This window comes from Acomys minous (assembly GCF_964271855.1).
Source record: "Acomys minous genome assembly, chromosome: 8".
NCBI lineage: Eukaryota > Metazoa > Chordata > Mammalia > Rodentia > Muridae > Acomys > Acomys minous.
The window spans coordinates 43,116,667-43,142,164 of NC_140489.1; the positions used below are offsets into that span (position 1 = coordinate 43,116,667).

General features: G+C 43.4%; 1 protein-coding gene across 1 annotated transcript; it reads right to left on the minus strand.

Annotated features, from left to right (window-relative positions):
- Positions 1–6,326: 6,326 nt before the first annotated feature.
- On the minus strand, positions 6,327–24,912 carry SNAPC1 (small nuclear RNA activating complex polypeptide 1). Its single transcript, XM_084792572.1, has 10 exons — positions 24,635–24,912; positions 21,329–21,488; positions 21,066–21,206; positions 19,824–19,928; positions 19,061–19,219; positions 16,987–17,055; positions 16,311–16,373; positions 13,571–13,721; positions 8,090–8,188; positions 6,327–7,161 (listed from the first exon to the last, which is right to left on the minus strand). The coding sequence occupies exons 1-10, from the start codon at positions 24,817–24,819 to the stop codon at positions 7,127–7,129; spliced, it is 1,167 nt and encodes a 388-aa protein (XP_084648698.1). The 5' UTR covers positions 24,820–24,912; the 3' UTR covers positions 6,327–7,126.
- Positions 24,913–25,498: the final 586 nt, after the last annotated feature.

A 25,498-nucleotide genomic window follows, 5' to 3' on the forward strand; every position in this document is an offset into this window, starting at 1 on the left:
TGGTGTGAGTGCCGAGTCTTTCACAAGAACAGTAACTGCTCCTAACTGACAAGCCAGCTCTCTCGCCCAGGATCAGATACTTTTAAAGGCCCCTCTTTGTTTGCAATTCCCACAGAATAAAAGATCCTTTAAAGGGAAAGAAGTTTGAAAAGTAATAAAAGGCCTTCTTGCACCTCTGGGATACATTGCTGCAAAATTAACTGCTAATGGTGTCCTGTGTTCAATAGAAAGTGGGAGACTTTCCAAAGGGAAAAAAGCAAAAACACTGAACTGAAAGGAGAACAACGGGCAGTTAGCAAAGGGAACAGAGACCAATGAAGAACGGATCTGAGAACTGTTGCAAATGAGACCCAATCAGGAGAGGGAAGGGGGCGGGGTGGGGGTGGTGGTGGACACAGACACACACACAGAAAAAGACAGACAGACAGACAGAGAAAGACTTTAGAGGGACAAAATAATAGTATTTCTGGTGTACAGTGAGCATAGACAGCAAGCCTTTCTATCAGAAAGCATCAAATAAGGCTAAGAAAATCCGGCTGTCATGAGAAACCACCAGTGAGGAGACCAACCACCAGGGAAGAGGACTGCAGACCAACATGGCTGACTTGCTGATGATCAGACACAGGATACAAAATAACTATGATTGAACCTTTTAACAAAATCTATAAAACGTGATCAAAAAGCACCATCAAAAATATCTGAGAAGTTAGCCGAGTGTGGTGGCGCATGCCTTTAAATCCCAGCACTCGGGAGGCAGAGGCAGGCGATCACTTTGAGTTCGAGGCCAGCCTGGTCTAAAAAGTGAGTCCAGGACAGCCAAGCCTCCACAGAGAAACCCCGTCTCAAAAAACAAAAAACAACAACAAAAAAAATCTGAGCAATTAATGAAGCTCTCAAAAGTAAAAGGCAAAAATTAAAATATAAATTAGATTTTTAATTAAAAAACTAAGTAGATATGACCCTCCCTCTGGTGCCACAAGTTCTGAGCTCACCAAGGCCGTCTAGGAAGCTCACGCCCGCTGTATCCCATTTCCTGCGGTTGCTCATTCTGTACAATTGGCTGGAATTTTCTGTTCATTTTATTAAATGTTGATCAGAAGGGATGGTGGATAAATCCACTGAAGAATAAAACAAAAATGAAATTCTGGCAATGCATCCCCACGGAGTCATGCTATATTTTCATTTTCCTCTCTGAAGCAATTAAATCCTAATTGCACAGACCCAGAAACATTACAGAGAGCTTTGTTCTAGCTCCGTAGACTGCAGTCGTGGGAATAAATCGTATTTGCTAATCTAAGAAAATATGTGGAAAGAATAATAGAGCCACTCTCTGGGAGCATATACATTGGAAACATCATTGGTAAATTCAATGTTTTGTTATATACCAAGGACAAATTAAATCTTTTGATTGGTTCGTATCAAACTGCAAACAAGATGATTTTCTAGATATATGTCCTTTATACAAGACAGGGTATTTCATTTTGGAGACAACGCAAAAGGTTTCTTCTAGGAGATCTGTTAGTGGAAGGGAAACAGTTGATGTTTATAGAGATAATACATCCAGTTAACTAAAACTGTATATACTTAGCAAGGAAGGCAACATACTACCTGCACTGCAGGAAACGAAGACAAATTAGCCACCCACAACCTTTAACAAAGAGCTCGCAATTCCTGAAGCTTTAGCAAAATCCACATCACTTATAGTGACCTTTGCCATAAGCAATTCACATTCAATGCATCTTGCGAGCATCATCTTCGCTCAAAGACGTCAATGGCAGCTAACGAGGCGCACTTCTGCTCTGGTAACACAGGGTCCCTACTTTGCTTTTTACTGCTGTGATAAAGAGCACAACCAAAGCAACCCGGGAGGAAGAGGCTATTTACTACCTCAGAACTAGTCTCCTTTGGCTCTCAGCCCGGCTAGAAGTCAAGATGAGAAATCGCTCAGAAGAAACACCAGCAATGCCGCACACCGAGCATAAACTCCCCTCATCTCTCTGGCAACACATACAGCAGCAACTTAGTGACTCTAGGACTAAAAAGGGGCTGGAAGTCACAAAGTATCGAGCGGTTTTCAGTAGCTTCCACTCATGGGGCTCCTGAAGCCAAAGTTCAAGTCCTGCTAGGTATATACATGTGACAAATACTTTGTGTTCCGGTAAAAATGTTGGGTTCGGGATGGAAGCCCAGGACACTCACTTCAGAAGCAGAAGTTTAAAATGAAAGCTTTATTTTCTGAGCTCAGGGAGATAGACGGCCAGTCCGGGATCTGAACTGAGACCTTGAGGGGACGGTCTATTGCATATTTAAAGGTGAAAGCCACAATTCGCTCATACAAGGGCAGATGGTGGAACAGGGTGGTCAGCTCTGACTCAAGTTGTTGTGCTAACAAGAAGTTCTAGCTAACCCTGAAAGTGGGCCTGGCAGCTGGGGACGGCTGGGCTTGTGGTTGGGGAATTTTTGGTGATTAATAAGTCCACATTCTTTTTATATCAGCAAGGAGCTGAGATGATCAGGAGCAGGCCTCAACAGAAGTGGGTTTTTTGCTTGTTTGTTTAGTTGGTTGGTTTTTTGAGACAGGGTTTCTCTGTGTGGTCCTAGCTGTCCTGGAACTAGCTCTGTAAAGTAGGCTGGCCTCGAACTCACAAAGGTCTACCTGCCTCTGCTTCTGCCACTACCCACCACCACCCACCCCCGGGACAAAAATGTCATACTTCAAAAACACATTTTTTTTTAAACTACCAATGGGGTGTGGTGGCACATGCTTTCAAGCCCAGCACAAGAGAAACACAGATGGATCTCACTTTCAGGCTAGCCTGGTCTACATAGCAAGTTTCAGGACAGCTGTTTTTGTTTGTTTGTTTATTTGTTTGTTTTGTTTTTAATTTATTTAGAGAACGATCCTATCTCAACTCCCACCCTGATATATATGTATATATATTGGTTAGGAAAGGTGACAAATGAGTCATTGCAATGACGATGGAAACCCATGAAAGGAATCAAGGAGAAATCAGAACTAAAAATTGGTGCCCCTAAATTCAAAGTTTACAGAAAATCAAAGCAGATTGAATACAAAAGAAGGAAAAATCATGAACTTGAAGACAAATCAAAAAGCACTCTGAAGCACTGGAAATATTACTGGAAAAAACAAAATGCAGCCCGTGAGACAGTAATGAATGTGTAACAGACATAACTGCAGTCCCAGAAAGAGAAGCCAGGGAAGCCAGTACAGAACTCATCACGGGCTAGACAAATCAACCACACCAGACAGGCATCAAATTGCTGGATAACAAGAGACTACAGCAGGGCTGGAGAGATGGCTCAGAGGTTTAGAGCCCTGGCTGCTCTTCCAAAGGTCCTGAGTTCAATTCCCAGCAAACACATGGTGGCTCACAACCATCTGTAATGTGATCTGGTGCCCTCTTCTGGCATGCAGGTGTACATGCAGGCAGAGCACTGTATACAAAATAAATAAATCTTAGCGAGCGAGAGAGAGAGAGAGAGAGAGAGAGAGAGAGAGAGAGAGAGAGAGAGAGAGGGAGGGAGGGAGGGAGGGAGGGAGGGAGAGAGGGAGAGACTTCAGCAGCCAGAGAGGGGCTGGAGGAACTCTCTGTAAAGCAGGCACATACCTCATGCGAGGCTGTAGGTTCGGCTCCCAGCACCACAAAGTAAAATAAGATAAATAAAAATATAACACAGCCAAAGAGAAAAGATTCTGGCACACAAGGCAACCAGAGGAACAAATTTTAATTTCCCATCAGAAACAATGCAGGCTGTTGAGAATGGGATGGGAAAAATCTTACAAGTGTTGACAGAAAGAAGAAGAAAAAAAACTGTCTAGCTAGAATTCTAAATCTTGCAAAAACACCATTCAGAAATGAGGATGAAAATATCTTTCAGACAAAATATGATAGAACTGACCTGCAACACTGCTGAGCTTCAAGAAATCAGTATTAGTTTCTTCAAACAAAAAAAGAACCATTATATATATACTGTGTCTGTGTGTGTGTGTGTGCGCACACGCGCGTATGTATGGCTTTTACAAAAAATAAAAGTGAATAAGGTTTATGAGTAAACATAGGACTGCAGAAAACAGTAAACAGTTAGGCTGGGTGGCAAGAGAAGGTTAAAGACCTGCCTGGGGCTGCAGAGTAAATTCCAAATGCAGCATGGGCATCTTAGCAGGTAGAACAAAGGACTGGGTATATATAATACGCTCCACGGTGGAGCCCTTGGCAGCCTAACCCTGAGTTACAGTGTATGCAGCCCCAGGTTATTATAACACAGATGGTGTCAAGTCTTAAATGCCAGGAATACCCAGCCTGCCCTGGAGCTAATGGTCTTTACACTGGACCGTGTGGCTGTCTGAGGAGGAAACAGCTGTGGCCCTCCTTGACTGCCTCATGGAGTTGCAAGGTTGACAACACATTTAGTCAAACCCTGACTGCATAGCAAAGTCCATGGAATGTAAAGGGCTGTCCTTTCACCTTTTCTGAGGAAAGTTGCCACGGATAGGTACTTCTCTGTCATCTGTGGTTCCCTATGGTACACGGGTCACAAATGATTGCACGAGGGATCTCTATGCTACTTAAGAGCATCATTTGGTATAAAGGAGGCGGACAGCTACTTTCGAAGTCCTTGAGAAAGCTTTTGGTGGGGTGCCTTACTTACTTACCTGTAATCGTTCAGTAGGCTTCCGGCATTTAAGACAGTGGGGTATGCTTTTGTTTCCTGCAAGTGAAAAGAGCCTGCTTAAACGTCTCTTAAAATAAAAATTCAGACCTGCAATACACAGCACAGTGGAATGAATAATTCAGGCATTTAAAAATATCACATAAAAGGGATTATACAACCTCAAGTCTGGGCTTCGACATTTGCATTAACATGGAGAATAAGAAAAATGTGCAGTGAAATTACTACATAGTCGTTCAAAAGATAAATGAAAATGGGAACAGTTTAACACCCACAGAGTTCTTTTCCAAGCCATTTAAAAAGTAAGCCTTCTTCAAACTATAATTTAATTCAAGAATGAAGGGTAAGGAAGCCATTGGATTCCAGTTATTTTCCTAAGCTAACCTAGGAAAAATAAAAGTAATTTTCAGTGCAAAAATTCATTTTTAAGATATTTTGTACAGAGAGAGGTAGATGAATAAGTAGACAGACATACAAACACACAGAAATGTCAATCTTTTCTCTATGTCCAAGGCAGGATGAGAAGAGGCTATTCAGTATACCTAATTAAAGTCAACACAAGGAATTAGGGTTACCTTCAGATGCCAAATGAACAACAAGCTTGGCCTGATCAACTCAATGATCTGAGTAAACACAGACTTTTATTATGACAAAAGTATTGCCTCAAATATTGTATTTATTACTCATCATTGTGTTAGTCTGTGAAAGAGTACCATGTATTTTATAAGCACTTTGTGAAAAACGGATAACAACGCAGCTATACACTGCCTATAAGCTATTAACCCAAGCTCTGGTATTGGATGCCAGTAGCTCTGGCCCAGGATCATGTTACAACATCCTACCCACTATCAGGGCAGAAGCCAAAGGAAATAACTGCTTTAGTAGCTAACAGGATAGCAAACCTAAGTTTTAGCAGGGTCAACATTAGTATTTTGATCTTAAAATATCATATATAAATATATATTTTCTCGGGGGCTTTTTGTTTTGTTTTGTTTTTTTTCTTTTTGAAACAGGGTTTCTCTGTGTAGCCTTGGCTGCCCTAGACTCTCTTTGTAGACCAAGCTGGCCTCGAACTCAGAGATCCACCTGCCTCTGCCTCCCTGAGTGCTGGGATTACAGGCATGCGTTACCACACCTGACTAAAATACATATTTTCAATCATATCAAATTTGGAAATTTCCTCTTCAACCTAGACTTCGAACCTTAATAACTATTTGTCCGGCTGAGTGACCCACACGTCATGGAGGTGGTCCACCGCATGACCCACACGTTGGGGAGGTGGTCTACCGCGTGACCCACGTGTCGTGGAGGTGGTCCACTGGGTGACCCACACGTCGCAGAGGTGGTCCACCGGGGCGACACTTCATGGAGGTGGACCACCAGGTGACCCACATGTCGCAGAGGTGGTCAACCGCGTCACCCACACATCACGGAGATGGTCCACCAGGGCGACCCACACGTCGTGGAGGTGGTCCACATCCAGCACAGCTCAAGTTATGTCCATTTAAACTCCTGAAGTGAGAAGTGAGAAGAGAGGCACCTGCTGATGCTACAAAACTTTTTCTGTGATTTACCAAAGTCCTGTGTCAAAAACACATTCCAAAATTTACATCACTGCTCCATTAGAAAGTCCGTACAAAGGCATTAAACAATTTATTAGCTAATCGTATGTGTGCATGAGGACACGCAAATGTACACATGTATTTATATAGTAGATCAACGTTAACGCAAGCACTAAGAAAGGTAACGAGTGAGGCATGGTAGGTAATGCATTATCTATAATGCCAGCAGTGGAGATGCTGAGGCAGGAGGATGGAACGTTTAAGACCAACCTAGCACACACAGCAAGATCCTGTCTAAATAAATGAATAAATATGGAATATACAATTAAGTACACAGGAGTGTTAACTTCCTAAGTTATTAGTCAAGTTACTGACCCTGTGAAATTTCACACATTAAAAGATAAAGCAAAGGGGCAAAATTTTTATTGCACTTAACCATAACATACAAAATGTTAAATAAAAATCAGAGCCAAATCCATTCCTAGCTGACAGGTATGAGTCATTTATATATACATAGTATTTTAAGACATGTTTTCAAAATAGAATAGTAAATATTACAGTATTACATTAAGGTGATAGCACAAAAACTTTCAGGAAATATTATTAATCCACAAATGTACAATTCTTTCTACTACCACAGTCTAAATGCAAACTTTATCTCCATTCATGCAGACTTTTAATAGGAATGTCCAAATTCCACTTCAGAGTAATCTTCTACTCCAACCCTTGACCTATGACAGGCTCTCCCATTTCACAGAAATGACCTTGATCTCAGGCATTAGTCCTCACTGGCCGCCGTCCTGCTCAACAAAAGATATCACCTTTTCTTCTGCTGGAAAGCTCCAAACTTAAAGCTCCACCAGCCTCCTGGTTCAGCGTTTTCCTTTTCTCTTGGGTGCAGTGAACTCTGTGGATACAAGGTTAAGAAGTTCCAATCCTTAAAAAATGAACACTTAAACAACAGACTCAAGTAGTACTACGCATTTAGCCTGCCTGGTGTTAACACGTCTAAGCCAACAGCGTCCCCTCAGCTAAGACTCCAGAGGAGAAACAGTGAGGGAAGGAGCCGAAAAACAAACAAGCACACAACACATTAAGATGTATTATATATATATATTAAAATTTTAATTATGTATAAGCATGTACATATATTAAAATGATACAATGAAACCTATTAGCTTGCTGCTAACTTAAAATTTAAGAGAAAAAAATCTTATCTGACAAACTTGTAAACTTCTTCAAATGAAATTGTATTTTGGAAACCCCAACCTCCAATGAGACAACAGGATTCAAATTCTACTGAGATGCCCATGAGCTAGGAGAGCTCACCACCCTAAGCCCATGAGCTAGGAGATCTCACCACCCTAAGCCTTCCTCGCCACTATGAAGCTGCCTGCACTTCCATGTGTCTTCCCTATAATTAGCATGAAGCCAGGGCAAAGGCAAAGTGAGGAGTGTGACTCCATTAGTGAAACCTGGGAACGATGCGTAAGGATTCTACGCCTTTCCAGCTCCCACAGCCAAGGCCATAACTACCATGCAAATAACCACCCTTAACTACAAGACACGTTAGATAAAAAGAAATATCCCCCATCAATGAAAAACGAAAAGGGAATGCCAGGGAAGGGGGAGGGGGGCCAGGAAGAAAAAGAAAACTAATCAGATTCCTAGAAGAGAAGCAGCCAGGACCAAGAGCACAGCAGGGCAGAGGCCTGTGAGCAGCTTCTCAGACCAGCAGAACCCCCGACAGGTGTCCACATCCACGGACTGCATCACTGTGGAAGCCCCAACCCCAAGCCTAAGCTCCTGTACTACGTAGGGAGATGCGCGGGTACCTGCTTGGCTGGTGCCGTCAGTGTCCCCCTCCTCTTCTGTAATTACAGGCATGCTCAGGCGTAAAGACTTCTCTTCCTTACGTTCATTCTGAGGGTTACCTGGGAACATTTAGACACAGTGAGAAATGACTGTATACAGAAACATAGAGGGCTAATCTTACATGTTTCAACCCTGAAATTATAATAACATTATACAGTCTAGAGTTAAAATCCTTTAAATGCTTATTTTCTAATTCCTCATGACTTCTGATCCCATCCTTAGCTTTAATTGATCCCTCTGTCCACCTTGGTCTATTCTTTCCTTAAATATTAAGATATTTGTGTCACTGGGTGTGGTGGCACACACCTATAACCTCAGCATTTGGAGGGTATTCACTTTGAGGCCAGCATAGGCTACAGCGAGATCCAGACTCAGTAAACAAACAAAGGAGCAAACCTTTAATCCCAAATAAAAAGGAGCAAACCTTTAATCCCAACACTGAAAAAGCTGAAGGAGAAGGCTTCCGAGTCTGAGGCCAAACTGGACCACATAGCATGTGTCAGGCCAACTTGAACTACCTGTTGAAACCCTGTTTCGTTCTACAAAATGAAACAAGGGAACAAACCAGCCCCGGTGCTTTGAGTGCAGTATATAATCCTTTTATTAGGCAAAATGGAGAGAGTGGGAAGAAGCAAAATTAGTGAGCGATGCCTTATTGGTCTCTATCACACAAAACAGGGGTCTAGAGACTCGTGTGTTACTTTAACTTTATACTAACTTCAAGTTGAACAGCTTCACTTTTATTTTTAAATGCAGACACATTTTCTTTTGCTATATAAGACACATGCTCACATACTTCTTTAGTCCTGTCTGCCAGTGAATTTCCACTTTCAAAAACACTAGAGTCGGGCTGGGATGTAGCTCAGTCAGAAGAGTTCATCTAACATGCACGTCCAATGCCCAGCACCATAAACCCAGCATGGTGGCCCACGAGTACAGCCTCAGCTCTAGTAAGGTAGAGGCAGAAGCACCAGAAGTTCAAGGGCTTCCTTGACTACATACTTGACTATGTATATGTATGTCAAGGTCAAGGACAGACAGACATTACAGGAAGTGAATCTGGCCAGGCAGACTGAGCAAGTGTCCCCCAGCATGAAATCCTCACTATGTCACCCCCCCTTCCCCAGCATTTACCATCAGCATCCTCCCACATGCTGAGATGCTTGGCAAGCTTGTCTCATCCTGCAGCCTCTGCACTCACCTGCCTCACTGTCAGATGCCCTCTAGCTGCTACAGCCAACATTGTTTCCGCTCTCAACCCTGAGCTGCCACAGCAGCTCACAACCTACCACATTAACCTGGTTTTCAAGAAAAACTCTAGTCGTGTCACTTTTGTTGCTCAAAAATTTCATATAATCCAGTTCTGCCTACCAAATTAAAACCTAGGCTGCTAACTCCACTTCTAAAGTCTGGCTGTGACAAAATCCTCAACCTATTTTCCAAAATGACTAGGCTCACTTTGTTTACATGTGAACCAAAATGGACCTCACTCTATACACCCGGAACACTCTGTTCTTTTCAAGTCCTTTGCCGGTTGTGTGCCATCATGTGGATGCTTGGACTTGAACCTGGGTCCTAGAGAAGAACAGCCAGTGGTCCTAAACATCGAGCCAGCTCTCCAGCCCCTCTAGGTTTTTTTTAAAAAAGTACAAAGTACTTCTTACACACATGCATCATGCATATACAATAAGAACAGTAAAATCATTTTGTCGCTGTGAATGTGCACGTGACATTGGGGTACACCCGTGTCACAGTGTGCATGTGGACGTCAGAGGACTGTAGGCGTAAGATTATTGTGTATTCAAGTGCTGATTTCTGTACCCCCTATATCTGGTTCCAATCTTTGTTGGGAGAATCTCTTGTCTCAATGTTAAACACTGTTCCCAATTGTCCCCTGATATGCCAATAAAGCAGCTTCCAGCCAATCACTGAGCAGGGGAGAGAATAGGGCTGGACTTCCTGCCAGCCAGGGAAGGAGGAGTTAGAGGAGGAAGTAGGTCGAAGAGACACAGGCAAAGGAGCTGGAGCAGGAAAGCTACAAAGTGCAAGTATCTCTGGGAAGTACACTGGGAGGAAACCAGGTTAGCTTAGAAGGTTATGAACAGAGTAATAACTGCTCAGTTATTGTGTTGTGAAGCTTATTATTAAACAAATATAAAAGAGTCTCAATTACTTATGTGACAGCTGGATTAAGAGAGAAAGTGAGAAACAAACACAGTTTTATAAAAATAACCTTAGCTGGTCTCTCCTACTCCCTTGTGGGTTGGGAAGATTGCTCTTAGGCTGTAAGGTGCGGCAGGAAACACCTTTACCTGCTGAGCCATCTTGATGCTCTTTGTTTTATTTCTGACCAAGGTGTGAAGGCAATTTAAAGAAAGGAGAAAGGGTAGCCTTAAATAAGGCTAATAAAATTTCACATCCATAGTCAAAAATACATCTGCCGTTTGCATATATAACAAAATGATTCACATGTGTCATAGACATGAAAGTAATGCTTAAAGTTACAAAATGTGTAGGAGAAAACTGTTCTCAGATAAGATTATTTTTTACATTTAACACCAAAAGCATGAATCATAAAAATGGTTAGTTGTGCTTCTTCAAAGTTAAAATTCTTAAGCCAATGTAGTAGTGTATATGTATAGTGCCTGCACTTGGGAGGTGGACGCAGGAGGTGAAACATGAGTGCCTGTCTTCACAGAAACAAGACATGACAAACAAAATTTTTTTTAAAAAGTTGTTTTGTTTTTTTTTTTTTAGACAGTCTCTCTATGTAGTCCTATTAGGCATGGAACTCATAAGAGATCTGCCTGCCTCTGACTCGTTAGCACTGGGATTAATGGCATTACAGTCCATTAAAATTCATCTTTGTAAGACACTGTTATAAGAGAGGGGGAGGGAGGGGTGTCAAGGTACAGCATGGAAAAATGTGTGCCAAGTCAAATCCTGATTACCGCTGAACATCTCCTGTCCAGGCATGTCACTCCTCACTAGTGACTGGTCAGTTGATCAGGGGCTAGAGTGGGCTGACCTCCCAGGGTCCAATTCCCAGGACCTACAACCACCTTTAACTCCAGGAACCTGATGCCCTCTTCTGGCCTCCGCAGGCACTGCACACATGTGGAACACAAATATTACTCTTTTCTTCAACATCTATAAACTGAGTGCCACGACACATGTGTAATCCAGGCACACAGGGCACTGAGGCAGGAGGATTGAGAATCCAAGGCCTCCCTGACCTACACAGCAAGAGCCTGTCTCAAAGCGCTGAGGAGTGCAGGTGTAGGTGGTGAGCACTGGCGGGTGTATGCAAGGCCAATCAATCCCCAGGACTAAGAAAAAATAAGGTTACAGAAATTTCCAGCAGAGCATCTTTAAGTTTCATCTCCTGAGTAGACACTATTCCGATTTCCTATCTCATGTCTTACTAGAAATTTAGTCTGTTTAGTTATTAACTTACTAGAATAATAAAATTGCCCAGAGTCTCCTTATGAACCTTCCAGCTCTAACTTTCTGGGGTATGATCCCTTATTTAACTAAAACTTTTGCTGATATTTTTGTCTAGCTACTTCTAGAATACTTTTTACATATTACACTGGACACTTCCAAGTCATGAAAACTGTGTGGCTTCTCTGATAATGGACAAGTTTATGTTCCAAGCACATCACCTAGCTCTGCAGGAGCAGGGTCAGGGTCAGATAAAACACGCTCCTAGTGCACCATTGCTGCCGTTAGGGTCAGGGTGCCCCGCCCCCAATCTCTCTGCCTGTCTGTCTGTCTTTAAAAATTAAAGGAGCATCTATTTCTTTTCTCCAGGAAAGGGCTGACATGCTCTGTCTATGTGAGCCTGGCCCACCACCTGCTTACAAGTGCACGTCTACTGGAATATATTCATCTGTTCCTGTACCGTCTGTAGCTATTTTCATGTACTGGTAGATAAGTAAGAAAGCTGTGAAAGAAGCCGTATGCTTCATGAAGTCTACGATGCCAGCTTCTGGACCTTTACAGAAAGTCTGATGACCACCACCCGCCCACCTGCCCCGCCAATCTAGATAATTTTTCTTTTCTTTTCTCCTCTTTTTTTTTTCTTCTAAGATTTATTTATTTATTTATGTATAGAGTATTCTGCCTGCATGCCAGAAGAGGGCACCAGATCTCATTATAGATGGTTGTGAGCCACCATGTGGTTGCTGGGAATTGAACTAAGGACCTTTGGAAGAACAGTCAGCGCTCTTAACCTCTGAGCCATCTCTCCAGCCCTGAGAATTTTTCAAACCAAGGTTGGATATTAGGTTTTATCAACTATCTTCTCTGATAACTACTACAATTAATATATATTTACCCCTTTGGCCTAATATAAGATAAATTAGTAGCTCCCAGTCAACTGCAGCACGGCTACATCCTGGGACAACCGGACTCAGGAAGTTTTTGGTTTGGGGGCTGTTTTGTACTGAAGGATTTAACGACTTCACCGTGCTGCCAGCTTCTGAGCAGCAAGCTTTCCCTGTGAAGTGCTTCTTGGCTGCCCTTAACAACGCAGGCAACATCCTCTAAATTCTCTTAGCTGTCATACACTAAAGCTGTTTAACTTCAATTCGCCCTCTACTGCCTCAATACAGGAAAAACAAAACAAGCTCAGAGGCTGTGAATTGCGTCTGTAAGCCCCTGTGGTAGCCAGAAGCGTGTCTGACAACGTCATTACGTTTCTGCTGTCCTTTCTGCCATTACACAGCCCAAGGTTAGGAACGCTGAGCATACAGCATCTGTATCAAATCACTAAGATACACGGTCATTGAAGCATCAAGTATTAAGGCCACGTACAGACGCTCAATTACAAAGGAAAAGCAGGCCGCTCGGTGAGTTTAGCTGAAGACGATAGAGGTTTAGAAGACATTGCTTGGTGGCCTTCTCTGATGTACATTTAGAAGGCATTGCTTGGTGGCCTTCTCTGATGTACATTTAATTCACACACATCTTCACTAATCAAGTTACAATCAATCACAACTTTGCTATAATCTCCAGGGTCTCATTTGGCAACAAGAGCCCAAGAAGCTAGGAAAATGGGTTCGTTTTCTGTATTAAATGCCACGGCTTTCCCAAACAAGTCTCTTTCTTTGTTGTGAGGCAGGGTTGGCCTTAAACTAGTAATGCTATTGCCTCATCTTCCGGAGTGCTGAAATTACAAATGTGGCCCCGCCCAGCCCAGCTCTAATCCATCCTAGGAATAGGGGTCTACTCTCCCTCACCAGATCTCAGGAAGACTTTTTTTTGTTGTTTTTTTTTTGAGACAGGGTTTCTCTATGTCACCCTGGCCGTCCTGGACTCACTTTGTAGACCAGGCTGACCACAAACACACAGAGATCCACTTGCCTCTGCCTCCCTCGAGTGCTGGGATTAAAGGCCTGCGCCACCACGCCCGGCTTTAGTAAGGCTTTTAAAAGTACCTTTGCTCCTGAAAAACCTCTTCCTCCCTGCTGGTTCTGCGGCCTCTCTGGTCCTTTTTCTCCTAGCCGCTTTGCCTTTCACTTGTCCAGACCCAGAATCAGAATCGGAAGAGTCAAGCTTGGTTTGGCGATGCCTCCTGGACTTGGATACCTTATCAACAGAAATCCAATTACTCACAATGAACAACAAATGATCCAAAGGACAGATCACAAAGGTGGGGCCGGCAGGAAAACTTGCCACCATGCCCTTTATTATTACCAGGCTCCTACTATAAATGATGTGTGCGTGGACAGTCTTTCACCTTTATAACCAAAGTCCTACCATCAGCTCACGGTGGGCTAAAGCGCAGTTGCCCGTATGGAGAATGATAATGAATCACAGACACAGAAGCAGAACTCAGGTTTGACTCATTGTAAATGTTTCCTCAAAGTACCTCCCACTGTTTGCCTAGCTCCAAGTATGACCACATGGCTCAGACTGGTCAATATGCGTTTCATATCCTCATGACACTGTGACTGGTCACCATCTTAGGAAGGGTCACCAGCTTCACAACTAAAGCCAGGAGCATGAACAGCCCAAAAGACAGGAAAACCCAGTCCTAATGGTACCTATGACCAGGAAGCCAAGGGTGGCAGTGTTGTTGTTGTTTTGAGACGGGGTCCCTCTACATAGCCTTGCCTAGATAAACTATATAGACCAGGCTGGCCTAAAATGCCCAGTGCCTTCCAGAGCACTGGGAGCAAAGGCATACATCACCATGCCATCTAGACTTTTTGTTGTTGTTGTTTTGAGACAGGGTTTCTCTGTGTAGCCTTGGCTATCTTGCACTTGTTTTGTAGACCAGGTTGGCCTTGAACTCACAGATATCCACTTGCCTCTGCCTTCCAGAGCACTGGGATGAAAGGTATGCACCACCAAGCCATCCAGACTTTTTTTTTTTTAATTGAATCAGCTCACAAATTCCTTCACTTGCTTACTCAAGAGTTTTCAGCTATTGATACATGCATTTTAGGTATCAGTGAGTCTTTGAAAGCAATTATGTAAAATAGCAGCTGCACCTCAAGAGGGGTGAACCTATAACCCTGCAATGATACATTTGAACAACTTGTGGAGTATGATGTAATTAGATTATCAAAATTATCTGATGTCTTAATGATGCCTTAAGATATACTTTAGGGGCTGGAGAGATGGCCAGTGGTTAACAGCACCACCTGCTCTTCCGTAAGTCCTGAATTCAACTCCCAACAGCACATGGTGGCTCACAACCATCTATAGCGTCATCCGAAGCCCTCTTTGGCACACAGGTGTATACACAGCTAAAGCACTCTTATCCATTAAATAATAAATAAGTAAATAAATAAATAAATAAATAAATAAAAGATGTACATTAGACATCATTTGGCAACAAATTCTTTCCATATATAAAGAGAATTCTGGTTTAAAAGAACCATTTACCCATTTATCTTCTATGGTGTGTCTTCAATGTCTTATACTCAGTCATCCTAAATATGGATTATTACTTTCTATTCCTACAGTTGGAAAATGATTAAACCCCAGTAAAATAAAGAAATAAAAACACAACCCCTCCATAAAAACAGACATATGGTAGAAACATCACAATTAACGATTTTCGTAGGAAAGTAAGTAACAGCTGACTTAACAGAAGGAAGGTTAAGAACCGAACGGCCACACGAGGAAAATCATTACAAAGCAGCTGACCCTGCTAGGACCTGCACTAAATCCCCGGAAGACCTACTGAGAATCCCCATAGGGAACTGTGCCCTTTCTGCAGCCTCAGAGCTGGACAGTGGACCTCCCTAAGACAACGGGAGTCTGTGCTTTGGGAAGAACAAACCAGAGGGGTTAAAGATTTAGAAAACGAACAAACAAAAACAAAACAAAGATGGCACAGTGGAGGAGGCAGCAAGTTAAAAGCCCGCATCATCCACTGGCCTCTCATATAAAGAGACATCTGAGGAACTCCAACCTTCTGGGACAAAGCCAAGAGACTGAAAAACAGAGACCAAACAAACAAACAAACAGAAAAAGGATTTAAAGGAAATGAGAGGAAAGGTCAAAAACTCTAATATCCTTAATGACAGAGGTATCCTGTAAAAAGGGGCAAAAATTTTTTTCAAGAGTCAAAGAATAAGAATAGTCTCAGTAAAGAAAAAAAAAGTCAGCATTAATACCAAAAAAAAAAAAAAAAAAAAAAAAAAAACCAAAACAAACATCAAAAGTCAAAATCAAAGGCCAAGAAGAGAACACTTAAGAAACATCCTAACAGAAACACACTGAAAATAGCAAAGAAACAAACAAGAATGGCAAAGAAAAAAAAAAAAGATACAATAAAAAATAATAATTTAAAGAAATTCTTCAGGCACAAAGGTCTCCGAAACGATGACCACCTGACCACCACCAATGAATGAAAACCTGGGTTATGGTACCAAGGCCTTCCTAGCTTCAAGGACAAAGGGCAAACTCCCGTTCCTCATGTATCGGCATCCCAGAAGGGGGGAAAGGATGGAGAATACATGGCTTCACCGCTCTGGGCCAACAGCCAAAGAAGAGCCAGAGAGGAGGAGCTGCAGATGTGCCTCTCTGGGCCAGGTGGTAATGGGCAGGGCGCTGCTGGGCCACAGACCGGGATGTTGGGGACCAACTTTAAACTGTGCCAATGGGTTACTGAGATGAAGACTAAACTGCCATTTGGGAAAGAGCTCACTAAAGGGAGCTTACCTGAGCAACGGTTGAAAAGGCTCTGGCTTTTATTTTCGCTAGAGACGCCGCTCTTTCACATCTCTGGAAGGAAAACAAAGGAAACAATGCTGAAACACGGACAGTAGGGAGATTATGAAAATCCAAGGATCTGTCCTCAGGATTAAGATCTGAGACAGAGGTAAAATAAAAGGAACTAACGTGAAATTACATGATTCCCCTTTGCCTGCCACATAGCAGGCGGCACAATGCCATCTTCATAGTTGGGGAGCATTTCCTGACAAAGGCCTTAGGGATTATGCAGACCTCTTGACTGCCATCCCCTCATCTGCCTGGGCCTCAGGATGGCTTCACAGGTCAGATTAAACACCGGACATGACAAACTGCGAGAGATACCTAAGTGTCACCAGGGCTGAAAGACTGACAAGGAAGCTGACACACTAGCCTCACCCTGCCTCTGAGAATTGAGAGCACCTTCCATCCTCCCCCCAGCCCCCTGCCCCTACCTGCTCGAAGCTGCTAACACCTCACTCCTGACCTGCTGACCTGCACTCAGAGTTGGGGTGAAGAACAGACTAGCTACACAGAACACAGAGCAGAACTTTCCCGTGGTTTCCTACACAGACCAAGGGTCATGACATTTATGAAGAACTAGTCACACATAAAGGGACAGCCACGCCTTGCACTGTTCGCAGACCTCTGGCTCCTCTGAAGTGCCTTCCCCATGCTCTTCTCCATCTTTAAGTTTTGGTTTTAAGGATGGATTCTGAAGGAACAAAAATGGTATTTGTGTGTATTAATGTATATACTGTTTATAATTCTGTTAATTACAGATCATTAGTAGGTTACAATCTTAACAGTGAAGAACATTTACCTTTTGTTTTGTTTTGTTTTTTAGAGACAGGGTTTCTCTGTGTAGCCTCAGCTGTCCTGGACTTGCTTTGTAGACCAGGCTGGCCTCGAACTCACAGAGATCTGCCTGGCTCTGCTTCCTGAGGACTGGGATTAAAAGCGTGCACCACCATGGCTAGCCCAAACATTTATTTTTCATTACTGGAAAATTGGAAGGTCACTTCGCATTACTGCCACATGGGTCACCATCTGTCCTACTGCTGCGATAAAGACCATGGCCAAAAGCAACTTGGGAAGGAAAGGGTTTATTTTTCACCTTACAGCTACAGTCTATCACGAAGGGAGGACAAGGTGGAGGACTCAGGAGGCACCTGGAAACATGAACTGCAGCAGAGGCCATGGAGGAACCTGGCTCACTGGCTTGCTCCCTATGACTTGCTTAGACTTTTTATACCACCCAGATACACCCATTAGGGGGAGCACTACCCACAGAGGGCTAGACCTCCTATACAATCAGTAACCAAGAAAATGTCCCACACACTTGCCTACAGGTCAGTGTAATGAAAGCCTTTAGACTACTGAGGGAAAGAAAAACTCACCAGCACACTGTCTAACATTAAGATTACAAAGTTTCAGCTTGGCGTGGTGGCCCAGGCCTTTAATCCCAGCACTCAGGGAGGCAGAGGCAGGCAGATCACTGTGAGTTCAAGGCCAGCCTGGTCTACAAAGGGAGTCCAGGATAGCCAAGGCTAGAAAGAAAGAAAGAAAGAAAGAAAGAAAGAAAGAAAGAAAGAAAGAAAGAAAGAAAGAAGTTTACAAAGTTTCACGGTGGAGAGAAAGCTCAGTGGTGAGGGCTCTTGCTGCCAAGCCTGATAACCTCAGTTTAGCCCCCAGGACTCACATGCTAGAAGAAGAAAACCAACTCCTATGAGCTGTCCTCTGACTGCTACAAGCACTCAGTGCACCCGTGCAAAACTATTTTTTTAAGGGCTAGAGAGATGGCTCAGAGACTAAGAGCTGTTCTTCCAAAGGTCCTGAGTTCAATTCCCAGCAACCACATGGTGGCTCACAACCATGTATAATGAGATCTCGTGCCCTCTTCTGGTGTGCAGGCATACATGCAGGCAGAACACTGTATTAATAATAAATAAATCCTTAAAAACAAAACAAAAAACCCCTATTTTTTAAGACCATAAAATCTCAAAATAGTTCTAGAAATCACTATTAAATCACCTACATTGCCCTAACTAAGAAATACCATATATCTCCTGTGGTACTAGAGAAACTGACAGGGTGTGGTGGTGCACACCTTTACTCCCAGCACTCCGGAGGCAGAAGCAAGAGGATCTCTGTGGAGTTTGAGGCCAGCCTGGTGTACTCAGTAAGTTTCAGGACAGCCAGGACTCAATAGAACCTGCCTCATAAACAAAATAAAAACCAACTATATAAATAAACAAATTAAAGAAAGAAAAAAAACTAAGTTGAAAATGCATGGCAAAGCCACACAAGAGAGACAATGCTGAAGACAGAGAGGAGCCGCTCCTGGCCCAGTAGCCGGTAGAGCCAGACCCTCTCTCTGGTTTACAAGAGAAGGCAGTTTCCTGAAATTTTAGCTGCAGTCCACTAATATTTACATGTTGGTAATAAATTCCAAGTTTTATAACAATGCTGCAATTAGTACTGTACCAAACAAAATTAATCTATATGTTTGTTTTAGTCTAAAACCACTTCAACAAGATTTACTCTCCCCAGCGGCATTTGTAAAGCGGAATAATGTCACATCCCAGGCCCTAACCGGAAAACCAGTGCCTCCTAAACGCCCGGCTCCACAGCAGCGGCCCTTCTCTATGGCACTGTCCGCATGTAAACATCTGCTCGCCCACAACAGAGGGGCAGGGCAGCAACAGGCAAGCGCTTACCTTCCTGTCTTTGTGCCACTGCTGATGATCCCAAACTATGTTCTTAATGTTGTCAAAAAAGTCCTCCTTGACCAGGCTGAGAGCTCTGTCTGGCGTCAACTTGTCAGCTGAAATCGCATGCTTCATATTTTGATAGTGATCGTGAACATTAAGCATTTCCTAAAAGTAAAAAGAAGAGACTTTTTGTTTTGTTTTGTTTTGTTTTTTTGGTTTTTTTTGGAGACAGTGTGTCTCTTGTAGCCTTGACTATCCTGGACTCTCTTGTAAACTAGATTGACCTTGAACTCAGAGATCCCCCTGCCTCTGCCTCCCAGAGTGCTAGGATTACAGGTGTGTGCCACTGCACCGGCAGCACTACCTGATTATTTTTAGTTTAATATAATTTCCTATGTTAGGAAAACTTGCTATTTATGCAAATTCAAAATAACCTTTTCCCCCCAGACTGGGTTTCTCTGTGTAGCCCTGGCTGTCCTAGAGTTCACTTGGTAGACCAAGCTGGCCTCAAACTCGCAGACATCCACCAGCCTCTGCCTCCCAAGTGCTAGGATTAAAAGCATGTGCCACCACCACCTAGCTTAATGACAATCCTACAGGCAAACTAATTCAAAATATAATTACTTTCCAAAGTGACAAGTTGACAGGAAATGTGCTAAAATCATTACAGGAGCCGTCACTATCTGGTTGTTGAAGTTTCATGACCTCAACACATTACCTGTCAACACCACCACTTTCCCCAACCCGAACAGTGTAAAAACAAGCTGACCTCTAGTACATCAGAAGAGATAAATTTCATCACACGATCGTCTGGGTCCTTAAACTTTTGTACCACTTCAGTTTGTTGAACTTTTTTCTTCATTCTGCATGAGAGCTAAATACAGAGACTCCCTTTTAAAATGAACATCTTGGGTGGGCTGGACAGACGGCTCCCTGGGCAAAAGCACTCGCTGAGCACGCCTGGCGACCAGAGTAGAGACCTGAAATCCCCATCAAAGCGAAGGAGAGAACGAACACCACAGCGCTGTGCTACTGTCTGCACACATGCCCGGCGGGCACACACGCCACCTACACGCATCACATACACGAACATACGCAACAATAAAATGTTTTCAAAAACGTCAAATGAGTATCTTTCAAAGGGCACTTTAAAAGAGCTTAGATAGAACCTAGGAGGACATTTATACGAGTCCAGTAAGAACAGCTCTCTAAGTATACCCGTTAACTACGCAATTCTAGAGCCTATGGGTTTTTGTAACCATCAGATGCCACACTGAATGTGACAGAATCTGTCCAGCTTCAAAAAGTCACATGATTTGTCAGAAAGAGAATATCTGCTCTTCCAGTCTAGTGTCTCAACTGTCACAAAACTGAAGAAATGGTGGGTCTTACTAGAAATTTCGATCTTTTATCAACTGAGATTTAAATTCCTTATTCTTCAAGTAAGCCTTCTTGACATTCAAATGGAGACAGGCGTAAGGCTAAGGGACACAGCTCAGTGGCTGAGGACCTGCCTCGCATGCATGAGGCTCGGGCCTGAACCCTCAGCCCCGGAAAGAGATAAAAAAGCAGAGACAGATACCAGATTGCATCCCACTCACAATAATTAGCTTCCGATGTGGCGTCCACAAACACCCTACACTCAGGGGAAGAGGCTCAATTCTGTCTACAGGGGAAACAAAACAATCAGAAAACACTTTTCTCGTTTCAAGAAGGCTACAGTCTTTTTTCCCCCCTCAGTTTTTAGAGACAGGGTTTCTCTGTGTAGCCTTGGCTGTTTTGGACTCGACGTGTAGACCAGGCTGGCCTAGAACTCACGGTAATCCACCTGCCTCTGCCTCCCAAGCGCTGTGATTAAAGGCTTGCACCACCACACCCAGCAAAGACTATAGCTTTGAACACCACTAACAGAGTTCACATTTTCAGTAGAACAAAGCAGGCTGTGGACAGTGAAATGTAACAGCTTATTTTAAAACTGAATGTCTTTTTTTTTTTTTTAAAGGCAACATACCAGCTTAGGCATTGCTGTGAAGTGGAACGCTCTGTCTAGCCGAAGCTTCCGGAAAACAAAAGCTGCGTCGAAGTGCTGTGCGTTTGTCAGGGCTTGCTGAAATCTCATAACTTCATCCCAGTCCTTCAGGGCAACTCTGATCTACAGCCAAGAGGGGACCAGCGCTGTGTGAGATGCACTGCATCCTTCTTCACGGGTGGAGACTTAAACACAGTGCCTGGTTCAAGGCCCCGCTGAGGGAAATGGAGCTCAGCAAGCCTTACCTTTTGTTTTGGCTGGCACAGCTGCGTGCAGTACAGCCCGTACAGCAGGTACAACGCGCCAACTCTGATCTGGAAGGTGTACGGGGGCAGGAAATAGCGCCAAGCCAAAGCTAGAGCCTCTTTTGCAAACAGGTTCTTTTTTAAATTTCCCATTTTGCCACTGTAAAACAAAAAGGAAATAGTCCCACCGTTAAATAAACACAGACAAAAGCCACTGGAGGCATACGCCTCTGTAAAGCACTGCTAAGAACCAGGGGAGAACCCACACCTGACCTTCTTGTGACTCACACAGAAAGCGCTCATTTGCCTACTCTGCTCGACACCACGCACTGTTAGGTAGCCGGGACATTGCCACCAGAACACCAGCCTTGCTGCCAAACCACAAAAGAGGCTTCAAATTCTTCAAATACTTAAAATATCTAATAATAAAGTAATCATGGTTGTTGCATGTTAATCTATAACGTACATTTCCCCCAACAGTCTCTGGGATTCATATCACTTTCTGTCCCTGGGAAGCTTTAGTGGAAGTTAGACAAACAACCCAGAGCAAGCCCTCTTTCCATTCACCAGAGCGTAAAACACAGTGAGAGGGGCCTCTTACAACTGAGTATAACAACAAGCATTTTATGATAGTGTCCTATGATAGACCTTAAATTAGCAGGTTTTTAAATGCTCTCCTTAAAAAAAAAAAAAAAAAAAAAAAAAAAAAGCCAGACACAGTAGCACACTCCTGAAATCCTGGGAAATGGATTTCAATTGGAAAATGAAGGCAGAGGATCAAAAGGTTTAAGGTCATCCTTAGTTACACACTGACGTCAAGGCCAGTCTGACCCAGTGTCAAAACAAAACGTGAAGTTGGTAGTGCTGGCCCAGACTATAATTCCAACACTCTAGAGACAAAAGATAGGACCACCACCAACTTAAAGCCATAGCCAGATCCTATTTTTGAGAAAAAAAAATCAATCTTTAAATATAACCTTAGCTAAAATGCTTCAAAACACACTTAACACACTCAAGCAACTGACATTCACATAATTATAAACATGTTGCATTTTTTTGTATTAATAACAGCAAAATAAAATAATGACCTAAGCCCTTTACCTAATGTAATCTATTACATCTCATTACATATGGGGGAGGAGAGTGCTTTGGCTCTCAATAAATACAATAAGTACAGTAAAAGAAAACAAAATACCTGCCATAGTAGAGACCAAAATGATTCCTAAAGAAAACCAAACTGGGTGTAGTGGTACATGCCTTTAGTCCCAGCAGTCAGGAGGAGGGATTCTCTGTGAGTTTGAGGGCAGCCTGGTGTACAAACTGAGTTCCAGAACAGTCAGGGCTGCATAGAAAAAACCCAGTCTCAGGCTGAAGAGATGGCTCAGTGGTTAAGAGCACTGGCTGCTCTGCCAGAAGTCTTGAGTTCAATTCCCAGCAACCACATGGTGGCTCACAAAACACTGGGATCTGATGCCCTCTTCTAGGAGGCAGGTGCACATGCAGATAGAACACTCATACATAAAATAAATAAATAAATATTTTTTTAAAGATAGAAAAAAAAAACCCTGTCTCAATAAAGAGAGTGAGGGTGAAAGTGAAAGGGGGGAGAGGGAGGAAATTCCACCCCTTCTAGTGGAGGATGCCCCTACCTCTTTAGTACCCGGAAAGTATGGATTTTAGAAACAGAAAAGACAAGACAAGAAAATAGGCTGGGCAAGGTGGTGTACACCATTAATCCCATTTAAAGGCCAGCCTGCTCTACATCATACATTCAAGGCCAGCCAGGACTACACAGTAAATCTGTCTCAAATAATAATAAGTGAAATTTACTTTAATTAAAAAGAAACAGGAAGACATATAGATTTAGATATTTTTTAAAAATAGGATCTCACTTTACAGCCCAGGCCTACCTCAAACTTGCAATACTCCTGCCTCAGCCTCCTGATCATTCCAATTAAAAGCCTATGTCACCACACTTGGTAAAATTAACTTCCTTTAAGTCTCAATATTATAACCTCTAAATTAACGATACTAAACAATGAATGCATTACAGTTATCTACAAAAAAAAAAAAGATTAGTTATACAATAGTTTTTGTTGAGACAGGGTCTCCTGTAGCCTGGCTGGTCTGGATCTCTCTTTGTAGTTAAGCATGGCCTTGAACTCCTGATTCTCCTGCCTCTACCTCCCCAAATTCTGGCTTGGAAGTATGCAGCATGGCAACCAGCTAATACCTTAATCCTCCCTCCCTGTAATTTACAAACTACATAATAATTAGTTTATATCATTAGAATAAAAAAGCTCTATTTTATTCAGCAAAAGTTCTGGTAGGTTTTATTCAATTAGCCTTTTCAAGAATTTATATGCTCTGATAACTAGTACAAACACCACATTCAAAGCTGGGCTTGGTGGCGAATGCCTCTAATAGCAGCCCTTGGAAAGAAGTGGCAGGCAGATCACAAGGCCAGTGTGGTCTAAACAGCAAGTTTCAGGCCAGCCAGAGCTACACAGTAAGACCATGTTTAAAAAAAAAAAAGACAGACAGATAGACACATTAACCCAGTCAATGTTTTCACAAAAATCCAATCACGTGGGAAATCAAAAAAGCAGTAATAACGCTGAACAGTAATTTCCTAGTAGAACACACCAAATATACTGGCTCACTTAATCCTCACATTATTATGATATTAATTATCTGTCTCTATTTTACAGACAAAAAAGGCTAGTCCTAGATCTTGGTGGGGAAGGTTGAGGTGCTGCATTAAAATTCTGGCACCTGGGACCCATCCAATATAGCTTCCTCAGCTACGCAGTATAATGTAGCAGGTGAGGTAAACGCACGGTGCTGCAAGGCAGACAGAACACGAACCTTTCACTTCGCCCAGAAGGGCAAAAGACCTTCCTAAAGACCTGTCATTTGGGTTTAAGTGAAGAAGTGGAAAAGCAAACGGAGGCGGGAAACTTCCAGGCTAGGAAACGCCGGTGAAGTACCAAAAGCAACGGCGGAGCAGGAAAGTGAGTGCAAGATGTGGGCGCTGTAAATGAGGATAGTGACAGAAGAGGCAAGGGGGCCACCGGGCTGAATTCGGGCTTTGTCCACCTAAAGGCGCTACACAGAGACTCAAATCTGCATTTCCTACGTTGGTTGTTACCGTGTGGTTACTTTGTTTCTAACCGTGGGGGAACAAGACTGACAGATATGGAAAAGCAGGGGTCTGGGTGCGGATAGAGATGCAGAGGGGCGGGCCAGCAGAGCGCAAGGGAGTCCCAGGGGCTGCGTTCCCGCTCCGCAGCGAGGCACACCCACCAGAAGATGGTCGCGAACTTCATGCTGCGCCAGAGCTCCACGAAGTCCTCAAACCGCACGCTGTCCATCTCTTGGAAGCGGCTGAGCAGCGTCTCGCAGTCGGTCTGCAGGCCGGGCGGGGTCCCCACGCCTGCAAGTGTTCCCGCGCCCGTGGGACGGGTCCCGGCGCCCGCAGGAGTCCCCATGGTCCCTCCAGGGTGGCTCGCTCGCTAGGACTCGGAACCTGCCGCACTGGCCTCATTGCGTCACGCACGCGCACTCGGGATGTTTGAGCCGGGACTTAAGCCCCGCCTTCATCCGGGCCTTTCTCGGCGTCTACGGCGCTTCTAGCGCGTGCGTGAATGCGTGGCGCTCGCAGTTCACGTCTCTAAAATACGTGCAGAGATTGGTGACACGCCTTTAATTTCAGCACTCGGAAGGCAGAGGCAGGAGGATTTCTGTGATTTACAGGCCTGCCTGGTGTATGTGGCGACTTCCAGGACTACATACAGAGATTCTCAAAATAAATAATAATATACTATAATATAATAATGTAATACTAAAAGTGCCTCCTAGCTCAGTCGGTAGAACATGAATAATCTTCATTTCAACGAACGATGAGCTCCAAAAAGGACTAGAGGTCTTCATTGCCTCCTGGCTTATGTAAATTAGAGTTATCTGCCTGCCAGTTTTCTTTAAAGTGCCCTACAGTGGCAAGTCAACCACTCCAACCTTCCTCCCCTTAGGAAAATGGTCTAAAGAGAACTTTTAGGAAAGGAGGAGCTCACCTGGTTCTTCCTGACTGCCAAGATCCCCTACAGTTGATACTTGTTCAATAGGGTGCTTAATTTTGTAACTCTTGTAGTAATTTGCAGCCATTCTCAG

Excerpts from the sequence above, each read along its gene's own strand:
- SNAPC1 (XM_084792572.1), bottom strand. The coding sequence starts at position 24,819 with ATGGGGACTCCTGCGGGCGCCGGGACCCGTCCCACGGGCGCGGGAACA. Across the intron at positions 21,489-24,634 it reads AAGTTCGCGACCATCTTCTG|TGGCAAAATGGGAAATTTAA; the intron begins GTGGGTGTGCCT and ends TTTGTTTTACAG. Across the intron at positions 19,220-19,823 it reads TCTCTTCTGATGTACTAGAG|GAAATGCTTAATGTTCACGA; the intron begins GTCAGCTTGTTT and ends TTTTACTTTTAG.